The sequence below is a fragment of the Neoarius graeffei genome, chromosome 9 (assembly GCF_027579695.1).
Source record: "Neoarius graeffei isolate fNeoGra1 chromosome 9, fNeoGra1.pri, whole genome shotgun sequence".
NCBI lineage: Eukaryota > Metazoa > Chordata > Actinopteri > Siluriformes > Ariidae > Neoarius > Neoarius graeffei.
In genome coordinates this window covers 85,658,364-85,676,255 of record NC_083577.1, presented here as the reverse complement: position 1 = coordinate 85,676,255, position 17,892 = coordinate 85,658,364, and the positions used below count along the sequence as shown (strand labels likewise).

The following is a 17,892-nucleotide window of genomic DNA, read 5'->3' as shown; positions in this document are numbered from 1 at the left end:
CAAATACCTAGGTATTTGGTTGGATGATAAATTGTCTTTTGGGGTCCATATTGAGAGCCTTTAAAAAAAAAACTCAGACCCAAGTTAGGTTTTTTTCTTTAGATTAAAGAAGTGCTTTCCTTTTTCAGCAAGAAAAAGGCTGGTGCAGAGCACATTCTTATCAGTGTTGGATTACAGTGACCTAATTTATATGCACTCTACTTCATCTTTATTAAAAAAAAATAGCTGTACTATAGGCGGCACGGTGGTGTAGTGGTTAGCGCTGTTGCCTCACAGCAAGAAGGAAATTCCATTTATTGATTTTCATTGTTAAAGCATTAATGAGTAAATTACCCTTCTATATTTCAAACTTGCTCACTTACCATAATAGGCCAAGGTCATCAGAAAAAATACTACTAATTATTCCATCAGCAAGAACAGCTTTCTCATCATATGCACCAAATGTCTGGAATGAACTCCAAAACACTTTAAATCTAGAATCACTTCCATCTTTCAATACTTTTGAAAACCTTTTAATGTCAACTCTGACTGAACAGTGTAACTGTGTTTAACTAGGTGCCTTTTAAGTTGTGTGTCTGTATTAGCTTGTTATTTGTCATATTAAGTGTAATGTCTTGTTTGTGTTTTAGTATGTATAGAATGGGGGCGGCACGGTGGTGTCGTGGTTAGCGCTGTCGCCTCACAGCAAGAAGGTCCGGGTTCGAGCCCCGTGGCCGGCGAGGGCCTTTCTGTGTGGAGTTTGCATGTTCTCCCCGTGTCCGCGTGGGTTTCCTCCGGGTGCTCCGGTTTCCCCCACAGTCCAAAGACATGCAGGTTAGGTTAACTGGTGACTCTAAATTGAGCGTAGGTGTGAATGTGAGTGTGAATGGTTGTCTGTGTCTATGTGTCAGCCCTGTGATGACCTGGCGACTTGTCCAGGGTGTACCCCGCCTTTCGCCCGTAGTCAGCTGGGATAGGCTCCAGCTCGCCTGCAACCCTGTAGAACAGGATAAAGCGGCTAGAGATAATGAGATGAGATGTATAGAATGGGATTTGTGGTGTAGTATGTAACTTTGTCTTGTTTTTTATGTATTTTGAAACTTTTTGCCACCAGTCTTGGTCAGGGTTCCCTGGGAAAAGAGTTATTGTAACTCAATGGGACTTTTCCTGGTTAAATAAAATAAAAATAAATAAATAAAAAGTAAAAACAGATCAAATCTGAGGGCTTTCTTATAATGAATCAATTTAACAACATGGAGGACAAGAGGCACGTGACGCCTTGTGACGCGTGAGATGAAGAATCAGAACGCCTCGCCTTTAAATCGTCATCAAATCGAATCGTGACACCGTGAATATTCATTCACACCTCCACTAGAGCGCGAGCTGAGCAACAGTGTTGTACTTTACCATTTGAAAAGGCGAGATAATTATGAATAATAACACACCAAATAAAACTGGTTCTGAAACGTGCATTGTGCACAAGAAAAAGAAATTCAGCAAGGGATTCAGAGTGCACAGGCCGTATGACTATCTTTACGGTAAGTTCACAAGAGCCGACTCGGATCAACTTCCGGTGTTCTGTCCATTTGCTTCCTCCGGTAGCATGTTGAGACAACAATAGGGGAGAGCGGGGGAGATTTGGAACAGGGGGAGACCTGGGACAGTTTGTGTTCCCCCATACATTAATTTCAACCAATCAGGTTTTAGATTGTGTCTGTTGATTTATCAACAGTATTTAAACAGGTGGTCCATGGAGTCCTGTAATGTAACTAAATAATATATACAAACATCTAAAAAAGCTTACACTACCGTTCAAAAGTTTGGGGTCACTTTGAAATTTCCTTATTTTTGAAAGAAAAGCACTGTTCTTTTCAATGAAGATCACTTTAAACCAGTGTTTCTCAAACTTTTTCAGACCAAGGACCACTTTGTCCCAAAAAAAAATTTCAGGGACCACCTGTCAACCCCCCCCCCCCCCCCCCCCCCCCCCGCCCCACACAACACACACACACAGACCATACAGAGATGTGTACTATTAGGTGCTGAACCTTTCAGCCACTTCTCCATCCTTGTTTCAGTAAATTAAAAAAAATCGCCACGAACACGAGCTAGTTAGGATTAGCCTATTATATGTTCAGAATTTTCGTTTGCTTGTTTTCAGGTCTGCCTGCCTGTTTGCCTGTGAGGCAGAGATTTGTGAGGTGACTGTTGCCTAGAGACGAGAGGCGGAATAAGAGCATGTGCACACTACAAGTTTTATGTGGTGCAAGTTCAGATGCAGAACGCTTTTTAAATAATAATAATAATAATAATAATGAAATTACAGGCCTGTTTGATTGCCGTTAAAAACAAGATTGGATAAATTTAACTTTCTAATAATGTTACAAAGCATACGCTAGCTTATCTTGAAAACGCTGACTACATTTGTAGATCACCTCGCGGACCACTTGAGGTCTCTCGCGGACCACACTTTGCGAAACACTGCTTTAAACTAATCAGAAATACACTCTATACATTGCTAATGTGGTAAATGACTATTCTAGCTGCAAATGTCTGTTTTTTGGTGCAATATCTCCATAGGTGTATAGAGGCCCATTTCCAGCAACTCTCACTCCAGTGTTCTAATGGTACAATGTGTTTGCTCATTGCCTCAGAAGGCTAATGGATGATTAGAAAACCCTTGTACAATCATGTTAGCACAGCTGAAAACAGTTGAGCTCTTTAGAGAAGCTATAAAACTGACCTTCCTTTGAGCAGATTGAGTTTCTGGAGCATCACATTTGTGGGGTCGATTAAATGCTCAAAATGGCCAGCAAAATGTCTTGACTATATTTTCTATTCATTTTACAACTTATGGTGGTAAATAAAAGTGTGACTTTTCATGGAAAACACAAAATTGTCTGGGTGACCCCAAACTTTTGAACAGTAGTGTGTATATATATATATATAAAATGTAGTGTTGGGCACATTACTTTCAAAAAGTAATTAGTTATAGTTACTAGTTACTTTTCCCAAAAAGTAACTGAGTTAGTAACTGAGGTACTTTGTCATAAAAGTAACTAATTACCAGGGAAAGTAATTATTCCTTTACATTTTGTGTTACCCCCCCCCAAAAAAAAAAATCAAATTCAGTTAATCATAATAAAAGTGAATGTTAAATGTGTTTAATGACTGAGTTTAATGACATAAGTCATGTGTTTCAAACCTTATGAAACACATAATGACTTATGTGTTTCATAAGGTTTGAATTATTGGCCACTAACGAGGACAAACGATTTGTTCCTCGACATAATGTGCATTGCACGTAGACATTTTTGCCTTTTATTTCAAGTAATGAAAAGTAATGGCTGTATTTCCAATTTGAAAACGCAGTCTTGGGCTGACCGCTCGCCATCGCTGTGTCTTCTGATTGAAAGTGTGCGCAGTAGTACAGTAGACGGAGCCTGCCTACGTATGTTGTATGTATGTTGTCCAAATCTACTCTGATTGGCTTACTATGCTGTTGTCTCACATCTCCCCTGCCCCACACTAAAGCAGAGTAAAGAAAGGCTGAACGAGCAGCATGCCAGATGAAAACAGCTTTAATAAAGTAACGCATAGCATTTTATTGTAACAGGAACGGCGTTATAACGATGTAAAAAGTAATTAATTAGATTACTCGTTACTAAAAAAAATAACGCCATTAGTAGCACCGTTTATTTCTAACGCCATTATTCCCATATGAACAAAAAACTATAGGCTATGAATATCTCATCTCATTATCTCTAGCCGCTTTATCCTGTTCTACAGGGTCGCTGGAGCCCATCCCAGCTGACTACGGGCGAAAGGCAGGGTACACCCTGGACAAGTCGCCAGGTCATCACAGGGCCGACACATAGACACAGACAACCATTCACACTCACATTCACACCTACGGTCAATTTAGAGTCACCAGTTAACCTAACCTGCATGTCTTTGGACTGTGGGGGAAACCGGAGCACCCGGAGGAAACCCACGCGGACAACATGCAAACTCCGCACAGAAAGGCCCTCGTCAGCCACGGTGCTTGAACCCGGACTGTCTTGCTGTGAGGCGACAGCGCTAACCACTACACCACCGTGCCACCCCGGCTATGAATATACTTATATTCAAACAGTGAGAATATCAGATGTTACATCAGAAGTTAGATATTGCCCCTTAGGGCTGGGATATACCTGACGCACTGTTTACAAAATATGGACGAGTCACGGAAAATAAAAAATACCATACAAAGCACAGATCTTTTATCCATGTATATGTAATATTTTCCATGAAATATTAATAGTAAATTAATAAAGTAAACATAAATGCAGGTAAGATATTTTAATTATGAACTTTGGCAGCCCAAACATTTAATTGTTTTAGACTGCTTAATTTTTTTTTTTAATCCGTGATACATCATCCATATGAAATTCATAACCAGTCTGTGATATACTGGAATGTGTGTGACCAATCCGTAAATTACTAGCATCCATGATGCATCCGTATTAAAATCCATAACCACTCCGTATTTGTATCCTTTTTTACCTGTGACCACCTGCTACCCAATCCCTACTTTCTACATCAGTCTTTGGGTGAAATACATAAACTTAACTCCCGTTTGGCAAAAATGGCATTTCAGAGTTGTGTTCTCTGTATATTATTAGATGTTCCACATCTCTTATCGAAAGACTCGTCTGCCGATTAGTGAGTATTGGCTTGACTTTATTGTGCACTTCTACCTCCATCATGTAGCAACCATCGACAGATAACATCACCATGGAGACAGTCTTTGTGACATCAATGTCATTGTTCCATAGACTCATAGCAACGTTTGTCAAATTAACCATCCGTGATACATCATACATATGAAATCCGCAACCAATCCGTAATATACTGAAACGTTCGTGACCAGTCCGTAAATTACTAGCATCTGTGATGCGTCCATATTAAAATCTGTAAGCACTCTGTATTTTGTATCTTTTTTATTAGCATTCCATAATCCATGCAAGCTTGTATTGTAGTACTTGAGTCTGACTTGTGCCCTAGCTTTTTAGGACTCGTGACTTGACTTGGACTTGAGCACTGATGACTCAGACTTGGACTCAGACTCGTGCATTAACTGCATTCAGACTTGTAAACTGGAGACGAGGACTCTGATTTTTTTTCTTTATTTTTTGTAACATGCCATAATAATTTGGCATAAGATATTTATATTTACATTCATTTTTGTACTAATTTTGTGCAAGAGTGTCACACCTGTGCGCCTTGGTGCGTGTATCAGATAGACTCTCGGGGGCGCTCCGGATACCGCATGCACCAAGCGGACTCTCGCTTGTGCGCCGTAAACGACTCACACCTGCACGGGATTAAGGTGCAATCAGTGCACTGATATAAAAACTGTGAAAACACTTACTTTGCGAAGTATTGAGTTGCGTTGCTGACACATTACCGAGCCTTATTTCCTTGTTTGGTTTCCTGATCCCTGATTTCCTGTTTCTCGTCTTTGATTCTGCTGAGTCTACGATAGCCTGTTTGTGTCTCGCTCGACTTATTGCCTGTTTCACCATTTTACAATTTTGCCTGCCGTTCTGGATTGTTTACCATCTTCACTTGTATTAATAAACACACCTTCTGCACTTACATCCGTCTCCCAACCATCTCTGACAGAATACTTCACACTCCCTGATAAAGAGAAGCACATTCACCTGTTCATACAGCATGGTCAGGAACAAACTAATGTTAATGGTGCTAAAACAGCCACCGTCAAATGGTGCAGTTGAAGTGTTTGACTCGACTCAGACTCAACTCAGATCAATAGTGGACTCGAATTGGACTGGACTCAAAAATTGAATGAATGAATGAATGAACCCTTTATTGTCACTGTTACCAGTGAAATTGACCATCAACCTGTCCTTACAGAGGGGGAACAGGACAGGAAGACAGGGATAAAAGAAAAAGAAACACAGTAGTAACATGAGGAAAGATGAGGAAAAAAAGAACACCCCCCCCTCACACTATGCTCCTATCAGGAGTACAGTGTGGGAGCATTTAAAAACCTCCGCACAAGCACACAATAACACAAGTACACTTTAAAACATGGGACTTGAGGGGAGGAAAGGGGGGAAGGAGGGGGCAATCAGGGGTGGGGGGGAAGGGGTAAGGGGATAGGAGGGGAGGGGAGGAGGTAGAGGTAACCCAGCGCAAGCAAGCAGCCGTCTGCTCCTGCAGCCATGCAAGCGGCGCTGGTCACGCACCCGCTTGTCACACTGGGGGTGAAAAATGGCGACCGCGGAAAATTGGGGAAGGAATGTGAAGAATGCGAGAGTGTCTCCCAGCAGTGACCTTCTGGGGGAAATGTTGCCCCAGCAACGGCCTTGATCGAGGCTGGTGCTGTTCAGGGAGCCAAATGTCGATAAGATAGAGATTGTTTGGTCTTTCGAACAGACGCAGTCTTTACATGTCCACACCACTCATCCATATCTGTCCATTTCGTCCATATCTGTCGATTTCTGTTCAATTCAATTCCATTTGGTCTCCGAAATACTTATTCCTTGCAAAGCCGAAAGCATCTCCAAGATGACAACCATGTTGTGGTTCAAGTTCTGCCACAGTCTGAGTGCCGACAGCTTTGCCCACCGCTCAATCATATCGGGCAGCTTTGTGTGGCTTTGAACAGCTTTTTTAATGACTTGGACTTGACTCAGACTTGAACACCGGGGACTCGAAACTGGTCTCGGACTCGAGGTTTAGTGACTTGACTACAACACTGATCCGTAGTCCATGACCTATTCATATTTTGTCAACCACCTGCTTGACACTACATGACTCATACACTTGCAGACGCAGTGTTCTGACTATACTTGTATACGTAATTTATGTAAATCTGGAGGATTCCAATAGGTGCCAGTGTGAGAAATCATCATGATGAGAAAACAGTGTCCGGTTTTGCTGTGTTATGAGTTAAGAGAAGAAAGATGCTGAAAGATCCACTTTCAAAGAACTGACAATTTGGCGCCAGCTGTTCTAACAGACATGCTTTTCACTATGCAAGGGGTCATCACATTGTAAAGATGACAATAATTTCTAACCTGCTCTATCAGCTCTTCCTCAAAGCATTCAGCCATGTTGATAACTTCAGACTAGTAAACAATGATGCTGACATCACATACCAAAACATGAACACACTGCCACCTCAATTTTTGCTGATACTATAAACTCGCACATGCGTCACATTAATTTCTGACAGTATGTTCAGAGGATGTGTCAAAAGAGTGCTGGGAATGCATGGTAGCTAGGATGCGTGCGTGGAAGCGTTCTGAGCATCAAGTATATTTTGGCCCTTAGAGTAACCGACTTCCGTTGGAGCCACGAAGCTGGACAGTAAGGTTTGTGCAGTTCAATATTTTTGTCAACCAAAACTTGTATTTTCTATTTCGCCTCCACCTCCATTCTATGGTGTATTGGATGCTGGTGAATTTGGGATTTGTTAGGAATTAAAGTCTGAAGCCTAGAGTTATCATATACAGTATTATTTATTAAACTTCACCCTCTGGGGTTGAGAGCTTCACCGGCGAAGCTCAACAGGTTTAGAATGAGGTCATATATTTAGATAAATATCTTTGCAAGTTTTTTTAATCATACAAGCATGATAAACATATTAACAGAAACTTTAGACTTTACACTTTCCTATGTTCCCACTGCCAAATAATATTACAGTTTTTAAATTACCTAAATTAGATGAAACATAAAACTTGTCACCTTCCTCAGTCACACCGGAGTCGGAGTGCTGGGCGCCCACTTACACATTCATAAAAGACTATTTACATGGTAATGGCATGATAACCACTTTCACTCTTTCGCTTTCGATTGGTTTCTCTCTTGTGGTGGGAATGCCCACCGTAAACAGGATAAAATATGTCAAACAGTTTAGACTATTTGGAGGTAAAACTTGTGGCATGCGGATTTAATGCGCTTCGGATGATTCAGGACAGCGATTCAATTTCAGAACAGCAATTCATGATTCAATTCAATCTTGAGAACTGCGACTCTGATAATGAGTAGTGCCTTTTTTTTTTACTTTGACTCGATCCGACCAAAGTTCAACTTGAGTAAGTGTAAGTATTTCTTCTATTTCTGATGAACAGATCGGTTGACATGCGTGCGCTGTAGTGCATACTCAGGAAAAATGGCTGAGCAATTTTTCCAGATTGAAAAGTATTATCCTCAAAAATAGTTAATTTTTCTCGATTTTGAGTTTCGAGAGTAAAATTTGGAGTTGGAGTGGGAGCAAAATTACAGAGTAATTGTGTAACAGAGATGGTTGTGGCTCTGAACTGAGTAAAATAATACAAGAGTTAATTTCAAGACACACTGAATAGAGTCAAAAACCAAAATAAAGTCAAATACCAGATAAATGAAGGTGTTGTAAAAATCAGTTCTAGACCTGTGTTGGAATGTGTGAAAAAACATGACCTTACCCATTGTGACTTGACCTGATGGGATTAAGAGTTAATCTGATGGGATTAAGAGATAGCAGGGGGAGGGGTTTTCACTCTTCTCATTGAATGGAATGGAATTTTTTACCCTTCTCATTGAATACCCCTCCCACTGCCAACCCTTTATTCCAAAACAATAGGACATAAACTTTTTGATGGCCCATTAATTGTCCAAATCAATGGAGCAGATTTAAGTTTTTGTGCTTGATCCATTCCTAAGACTGAACAGAATCACTTCAAGTGATAAAAACGGTTCAACACAATGGGTAAGGTCATGTTTTTCCACACATTCCAACACATCTTCATTTATCTGTTATTTTTTTTAAAAGTACAATCATGGCATACATATTGCATAGATATTGTAGCTGAACTTTTGCTGAATACAAAAATGTCATGTGACTTTGAACATACTGCTTAGATTTGTTGAAATTGACAACAAAATCAGAGCATACCAAAATCATTAGAGTGGCAGAAAATACCTTCAGACCCCAGAAGGATAAAGTCTGGGGAAAAACATTTAAGGATTTTTTCCCCAAAATGTCCTGATGGGGAGAATTGGGACAGTTCATCATGTTACAGGTTTTTTTCTTGTGGTTTACAAATATCCATCCATCTATTATCTGTAGCCACCTATCCTGTTCTACAGGGTCGCAGGCAAGCTGGAGCCTGTCCCAGCTGACTATGGGTGAGAGGTGGGGTACACCCTGGATAAGTCGCCAGGTTATCGCAGGGCTAACAGGTTTACAAATGTGTCACCTCACCAAATCCAGGGACACATGTCGGCCGAAACGAATCCGAGATAATCACAAAAGAAGCATTTTTTTTTTTTCGAAATTTGTGATTTTCGTTTTTTTCCATAATGTGCAAGTTGAGATCTTGAAGAATGCAATCAGTATCTCAGATAATAGATTGTTTTGTTGGAAAAGCATAAATTTTTTTTGTTGCAAATTGTCTCGTTTTTGCCAGGACTGTAGCCTGCTGGGGGGGTGTGGGTAAATTTACCATATGGGCCATTCACATGATGATTTAAGTCTTTTGTTTTTTTTTTTTTTTCGCCAATCAGCTGTATGATACGAGCTGAGCTCATGGCTACTTAAGCTGCATACAGGCATGTAATTTCACTATGGAATGAGCAAGCTAAACAGCGCAGAGGAGCTGAAACACCGCGAAGCAAACAGACGCACGGTAGTTACATCGGAGATAACCATTTCTAGCAATAAAACCCCAACTGAAAGTAAGTGTTCTAGGACTACATTATTCTATCGGAGGCATTGATGTGTGCAAGGCGACGTTTCTCTTTCTGATGGGGTAAGTTTATTAATCTAAGGCTGTGTGGTTATTTTTGCATGTAACGGAGAGTGTTGTGGTTTGGTTACATGAAACTAGCGTTGTGTTAGTTGTGTTATCATCGTGCTATCTTTCTTTCTTATGGTGTGAGTAATTTTTCAACCACAAAACGTTAAAGTATACTTTAGGACTTATTTTTGTACTTCATAATTGTTTTGGGCATACTTTGCATGGAAGGAAAATTGACGTGGTGATCTATGTTTACATGAAAGTAGCATCGTGCTAGCTAGTAGGGGGTAGAGCTTTCCTTAATGTCATGCAAATGAGCACCATTATGTGCCCGCCCTACACCCAGAGTAGCTGAGATGGAAAACTTTGAGGGCGATTTTCTCCCTTTCCTGTTTTAAGTGGTATGCAGTTTCAAAAGGCCACACATTCTTCAAATATTGTCAGATCTCCACATGGAAGGCATCATTGGAAAGCTTAGAAACTGTACTTTCTGAATCTGTCAATAATTCAAAATGCCCCTGGGCTGACATGTGTCCCTGTATTTAATGTAAAATTGTTTTTAAATGTTTGTTAAAAATGTGGGCATGTCCATGCATGAGGATTAAACTTATTTCACTCCTTCCTGAGAATGGAACTGTTTTATTGCATCAGGTTTTGGCTAAACTGACATTTCTCTATCGCTGTACCAGCATTGTGTGTTCATACAGTTCATATGCTCTTCAGCATGTCTTCAGCATCCTTCCGTCTATGAGAGATGATGGTGTAGTGTTCAGATATGTTTTTATCTGCATCTTCGCAAATGGCTGTGCAGTCCAATCCGTGAATGACAGTCTCTGCTACATTTGCTGCAGATGAACGGTGATGCCTGCTGAGGTTGTCATTATTCTCTCCTTCCTTTCAGCTCTCTTGTCCTCAAGGTTTTAATTTCTTGTCTCCTCTGCTCTCTGTATGCCCTTTCTGATGGCAAGCTGCCAAGCTGCACGGTCATCTGCACACCGTTCCTAGGTGGGTGACGTTGATGCTGCACAGTTTCATGTCTTTCTTGCAGACATCTTTGTAGCACAGGCGTGGTCATCCTGCCCATTGTGAACCCTCTGCCAGCTCGCCGTATATCAAGTCTTTGAGAATGTGGCCAGAGTCCATTTTCCTGACGTGGCTGAGTCAACAAAGATGCCTCTCACTGAGAATGGCGAACATGCTGCTCATCTTGGTGCACTTCAAGACCTCTGTGTTGGGCACCTTGTCCTGCCATCAGATATGTAAAATACGTCTGAGGCACCTCAGGTGGAAGCTGTTGAGTTTCCTCTCGTAGCTGGTGTATGTGGTCTATGCCTTGCTACTGTAGAGGAGTGTGCTTTGCACACAGGCCTGGTAGACTCACAGTTTGGTCTTCTTGGTGAGGCTGGGGTTTTACCAGACCCTTTGGTTTAGCTTAGCCATAACTGCTGCTGCCTTGGTGATCCTGTTGTTCACCTCTGCATCAATGGAGAGTGAACTGGAGACAGTGGACCCAAGGTACATGAAGCTCTCAACAACTTCCAGGCTGTGCCCATTGATGGCGATGTTTAGAGGAGCAAATGTGCCTTATGCCATGATTTTTGTCTTCAGACTGATGGTCAATCCAAACTCCTTGCAGGCATGGGAGAGGCAACTGACAAGCTGCTGCAGACCGTCTTCAGTGTGTGATGTCAAGGGTGCGTCATCAGCAAACAGCATCTCATGGATGAGTACCTCTGTGACTTTGGTCTTGGCATGAAGGCAGGCGATGTTGAAAAGCTTGCCGTCAGCCCAGGTGTGAATGTAGACACCCTTGCTGCAATCCTTGAAGGTGTACTGGAGGAGCATGGACAAGACAATGCCAAAGAGCATCGACACAAGGACACAGCCTTGCTTTGCTCCACTGCTGACCGGAAAGGCCTCAAACATTGCACCATTGAAGCAAACTGTGCTGTGCATGTTTTCATGGAATGAAGTGATGACCATGATCTTCTGCAGTAGTCTGAAGAGTCTGCTCTAACTGACCACGTCAAACACCTTTGTCAAGTTGATGAAGGCGATGAAGAGTGGCATTTGCTGCTCTTGACACTTCTCCTGCAAATGGCGTAGTGAGATGATCATGTTCACAGTTGACTAGCCAACTCGGAAGCCACACTGGGACTCTGGGTAGACACAGGAGGCTAGGGTTTGCAGGCGTGCCAGAGCAACACGGGCAAATGCCTTCCCGACAATGCTAAGGAGGAAGATTCCTCTGTAGTTGTTGCAGTCACGCCGGTCTCCTTTGTTCTTGTACAAAGTGACAATATTAGCATCATGCATGTCCTGGGGGATGTGTCCCTGTTCTCAGCAGAGGCAGAGGAGTTCATGCAGGGGTTGGAGCAGTGCAGATTTCCCACTCTTCAAGACTTCTGATGGGATGCCATCACTCCCGGGGGCCTTCCCACTAGCAAGGCAGTTGATGGCTATACTGAGTTCTTCTATGGTAGATAGTATGTCTAGCTCCTCCATGACAGGCAAATCTGGGATGGCATCTAGGGCGGTGTCAGTGACAACATTCTGGGTTGAGTACAGTTCAAGGCAATGCTCAACCCAGCGTTGCAACTGCTTCCTCTGATCTGTGATAACTTCACCCATCTTGGACTTGATTGGGGCGGCCTTGGTAGTAGATGGGCCTGTTGCCTTCTTGATGCCCTCGTACATCCCTCTTACATCCCTGGTGTCAGCAGCTGTTTGTATACTGCTGCAGAGGTTCAGCCAGTAGGTGTTGACACAGTGGTGGGCAGTCTGCTGGGCTTTTTTCCTGGCAGTCTTGAGGGCTTCCAGTGTATTAGGGCTAGGCACTGCCTTGTAAGCTAGGAGGGCGCTCCTCTTGGTCTCAGTCATGGGCTCCATTTCTTCCCAGTGGGCCTCATACCAATCGGCGTTTTTACACTCCTTTTTCCCATAGGTGGTGATGGCCGAATTGTACATGGCATCTTGGAGATGGGACCACTTGGTGTCAGTGGAGTCTCCGTCAGGTGTCTTATCATCGAAGGCCTCTTGCAGCTTACTAATGAACTGCTGTGTCTTCTCTGGGTTTTTACACAGCAAGTGTTTGTGTGGGCGACCCTTCTTTTTGGAGTGGTGCATCTTCTTTGGTGCTACATGCACCTTGCTGGCCACAAGAGAGTGATCCGTGTCACAGTCCACACTATGATAGCTGCGGGTGAGGAGGATTCTGGCGAGTTCCACCTGCCTGGTGATGACTAAGTCTAGCTGGTGCCAGTGGCAAGAACGCGGGTGTCTCCACAACACCTGATGAATTTCCTTGCTCTTGAAGGTGTTGGTCATACATAGGTCATGAAAGCAGCACAGCTCCAGCAGTCATTGGCCATTCTTGTTGATCTTGCCCCTTCCATGAACACCAAGGCAGGTGAGCCAAGCCTCGTGGTCAGCTCCCACTCTGGCATTGAAGCCTCCAAGCAAGTAGAGGCCTTCAGTTTTTGGGATCCTGGATATCACTTCTTCCAGGGCTTCATAGAACTGATCTTTTTCCTCTGGGGTGGAGTGGAGAGTTGAAGCGTATACACTGATGTTGGCTAGGCCTGAGGATGTTGCCAGCCAGAGTGTTAGTATCCTCTCACTGCCAGATGATGGAGGCTCAATGCAGGCAAGGAGCGTGTTCTTCACAGCAAAGTCAATACTGTGCTGGCGGGGCTCATCCAAGGACTTCCCTTGCCAAAAGAAGGTGTAACTTGCTTCTCTGATAGTTCTGCTGTCAGCCAGTCGAGTCTCCTGAAAGCAAGCAATATCGATATTAAGTCGTGAGAGTTCCTTGTCTATGACGGCGGTTTTGTGGGCATCATCAATTTGCTGCAGGTCAGCAGAGAGGCTAGAGCACATGGTCCTGATGTTCCAGCTTGCAAAATGAAGAGCTGGAGTCTTCTTTCTTCTTGAGTTGCCTGGTGCAGAAATTGTGGCCTACCTTTTGAGATGGCTCTCTGAGCTCCACACACTCAGTGGAGCAAGCAGGCCATGGCAGGACAGCACTTTACTGGCTGGGGGCTGCCCAGCTTGAGGCAGGTGGTAGCTGTCCAGTGGGATGCGATGATTCCTCCCACTGTCAGAAGTGACCCCTGGCGCTCATTTCCTTCACCAATCGGATGAGCTTAGAACCGGTAACTGCCACTTCCCGTGCTGTGTCGACATCTTGTGATGACACTGGAGTGTCCTCTCCAGTGGAGCTACAAGGCCTGGGCAGGGTAATATGGAGGATCAGCTGTTGCCCATGCAGCAGGTCCCCCCTCCACGTGGCTGCTGTGGTCCAAAGGAAAGGCAGAAGCCAATGCAATTTGGCAACAGCAGTGCCGCAGGAGTTGCTGGAAGCGCTGCAGTTCAGCATCAGACCACCTTAGGGACTCCAGCTCCAGATTTAACCTCAGGGTTTACTCCTGAAGCCTTTCCCATAAATGGGTATGGCTGCAAGGCAGCGGAGGTTTGAAATCAGAGTTTTCCTCCTCCTAGATGGGGTACCTTCCCAGGTTGATGAACCCCATCTGCCCAAAGCACCGGTTTAAGGTGCCAGTTGCCCACCTCCACCCATTCTCCTTTCAGTAGTAGCAGTTCCACTGGGCTTATATCTAAGTGACATGCACAAGCTAGGAGCTGGATTTGGTTGTCAGAGGCTATTTGAGATGGACACCATGAGGAGCTTTTTTATAAACAGTGGGAGCTTATCCCCACTGCCACCCCTCGGCTATGACAACCTTGGAACCTGTTCATATGTTACAAGTTTTTATAATAAATAAAAATTAAACATGTAGGTCTAGGTATTTTATTTTTGTTCCATGTCTCCCCACTGTGTCCCAAGTCTCCCAACATAATATCCCATGTCTCCCCTCAATGTCTCAAAAAATAATGACAGAAAACATGAAGTCTGAAGGCCAGTACATGTGACAAGCTGAGAAACTAATCTTATGGTAAGAGGGTACAGTAAATACTCTCTATGTAATATGAATGTGACACAACCTGCAAAGAATTTCACACAATATATAAAAGCTCAACACTTGTCCCAAGTCTGTGCGCTGTCCTCTACTCTAAATATTTTCACTTGCTCACATGTCATTTTTAAAAGTACAGTTTTCCACAGTGATATCTGTTTTATACATTACTCTTCTTCTGAGTAGTAGTAGTAATAGTAGTAGTCACTTAGTACTGCCTACTACTTGCAAAATAAGCTTGTAAATTCAGACAGCAATTCAATAAAATACAAATGAAGTGCGGGCGGCACGGTGGTGTAGTGGTTAGCGCTGTCGCCTCACAGCAAGAAGGTCCTGGGTTCGAGCCCCGGGGCCGGCGGGGGCCCTTCTGTGTGGAGTTTACATGTTCTCCCCGTGTCCGCGTGGGTTTCCTCCGGGTGCTCCGGTTTCCCCCACAGTCCAAAGACATGCAGGTTAGGTTAACTGGTGACTCTAAATTGACCGTAGGTGTGAATGTGAGTGTGAATAGTTGTCTGTGTCTATGTGTCAGCCCTGTGATGACCTGGCGACTTGTCCAGGGTGTACCCCGTCTTTCGCCCATAGTCAGCTGGGATAGGCTCCAGCTTGCCTGCGACCCTGTAGAAGGATAACGCGGCTAGAGATAATGAGATGAGGTGAGACAAATGAAGTGCAATAAAAAAAATTAAATAATAAAATATTTAATTAGTAGTAGAAGTATCATTATCAAATTTTATCACCACAATGTATCATATAATTCTTAAATAAAGGGTAGAGCAGGATGATATGTACTTGAATGTGAAGGTATAAAATTTCTGTTCTGTTTTAGATCCAATTTTCACCGTGTCAGCGGAGATGGACCACATCCGGGAGAGCTGTAAGGCTCAGGAATCTGTGGCTCGTGTGGTGAGTGATGACATTTAATGTTACAGCTATCATAACACATACAAGCCAAAGTCTGATGTTGAGAAGAGATTGTGTGATTTAGTGTATTTTTATTTTTTTTTTCTATCTATTGCCTCCAGTTCATTAATAAGTTCAATTTATATAGCACCTTTCACAAACCCAAGGATGCTTTACACAGGAGTTACAAAAAAGAAAAAAAACCCACCCACACTAGGAAGAGTAGTGTGAGGTAAAGAGGAAAGTTTTCAGGTTAGTTTTGAAGGAAGAGAGAGTGGAACAGTCACAAAGTGATTGTGATAGTGAATTCCAGAGTTTAGGAGCAGCAACACTGAATGATCTGCCACCCATAGATGCCAATTTAAAACGTGGGACAGTCAAACGTCCAGAGACAGAAGATCTAGGGAGCGGGAGGGACAGTACAAATGAATTAGCTCACAGAGATAGGAAGGGGCAAAACCATGAAGAGCTTTATAAGTTAGTAGCAGGATTTTGTATTTAATCCGACAGATAACTGGCAGCCAGTGCAGTTGCTGTAAAACAGGAGTGATGTGAGCAGTGCGCTTGGTGAGTGTGAGGACTCTAGCTGCTGAGTTTTGGACGTACTGCAGGCGATTGAGCAATGTGGCAGGGAGACCATAAAAGAGAGAATTGCAGTAGTCAAGACGAGAAAAGATAAATGCATTGACCAAAATTTTGGCATCAGTTTCAAAGAGAAGAGGGCAGAGACGTGCAATATTGTGGAGGTGAAAAAAATGCATTCTTAGTAATGAGTTTAAAATTGAGTTCAAACGTAAGGGTGGAGTCAAAGAGAACTCCAAGGTTTTTTATAACTTGGGAAGGACTTATAGACACGCCATCAATGTCAATAGTCAAATTGGAGAAGTTCAAAACCTGTCTTTTGGTACCTACTAATAGAACTTCCATTTTGCTAGCATTAAGTTTAAGGCAGTTCTTATGCAGCCATTGCTTGAGGTCAGTGATGCAAGTCCTTAGCAGCTGGACAGAGGCTATGGAAGGGGTGATAGTGATGTAGATTTGAATATCATCAGCATAACAATGAAAGTTAAGGCCATGGTTGCAAATAATCTGGCCTATAGGAGAAACATAATATAAAAAGAAGGGGACCAAGGACAGAACCCTGAGGCACACCTTGAGCTACGGTAACAGTGGATGATTTATGAACACCAATAGAGATGAACTGTTGCCTGTTTGCTAGATATGACTGAAACCAGGCTAAAGCTAAGCCAGTAATACCAAAAGAAGATAGTCTGGAAATGAATATCTCATGATGTACAGTGTCAAAGGCAGCTGTGAGGTCCAAGAGGACAAGGACATTGAGATGACCAGCATCGGTTGAGAGGAGGAGGTCATTAACAACTCTTAAGAAAGCAGATTCTGTGCTATGCAGATTGCGAAAGCCTGACTGAAACGGTTCATAGAGATCATTACAAGCAAGGAAAGTATGAAGCTGAGAGGCTACAACTAGCTCCATTACTTTAGCTAGGAAAGGGAGATGAAATGGGTCTGTAATTGGACAGTGAAAGAGGATCTAGACCAGTTTTCTTTAGTATTGGTGTAACTGAAGCAATTTTGAGGGAGATGGGAACAGTGCCTAAAGCAAAACACTGATTAATCATATGAGCAATATAAGGGGAGATAGCAGATACACAGGATTTAAGAAGTGCAGTGGGTGCAGGGTCCAGCAGACATGAGGAGGAGGAGGACTTAGTCATGATTTCCGACGCTTTAGAAGAATCAACAGGAGAGAAAGCAGAGAGACAGCAGTCAGCTTTATGAGGAGCTATTTGTGAGACAGAAGAATGAATTTCAGAATGGAAGTGTTGGTAAATACTGTCAGTTTTATCCTTGAAGAAATCCAAAAAAGCCTGACACTGAGCAGGGGAACTGGGAGTGGTTGAGGAAGGAGGCTGAAGAAGTTTATTTATTTTATTAAACCAAGTTTTGGGTCTATGGTTGCCACTCTTAATGATGTTGGCATAGTAGGAGGATCGGGCAGCGTTAAGAGCATCCTTGTCCTTTGCAATGTGTTCAGAGAAGAGTGAAAGATGAATAGTAAGGCCAGTTTTCTTATAAAGGCGCTCTAGCCGCCTTCCCTTGGCCTTCATGGCCCTAAGCTCAGAGGTGAACCAAGGAGAGGCGCGATTTGCGGAGACCTGTCTAGTTTTAAGGGGAGTGAAAGTGTTAAGTGCGTTAGATATAGTATTATTGTAAATAGAAACCGT

At 43.0% G+C, this 17,892-nt stretch overlaps 1 protein-coding gene across 1 annotated transcript in view; it reads left to right on the top strand.

Annotated features, from left to right (window-relative positions):
- Nucleotides 1-1,391: 1,391 nt before the first annotated feature.
- Nucleotides 1,392-17,892, top strand: part of LOC132892059 (cilia- and flagella-associated protein 91-like) — a 64,564-nt gene continuing 48,063 nt past the window's right edge. The window contains exons 1-2 of the mRNA XM_060930418.1: nt 1,392-1,517; nt 15,573-15,649. Of these exons, the coding sequence (XP_060786401.1) occupies nt 1,409-1,517; nt 15,573-15,649 (186 nt within the window). The 5' untranslated portion in view covers nt 1,392-1,408. The remainder of the gene's footprint in view (nt 1,518-15,572; nt 15,650-17,892) is intronic.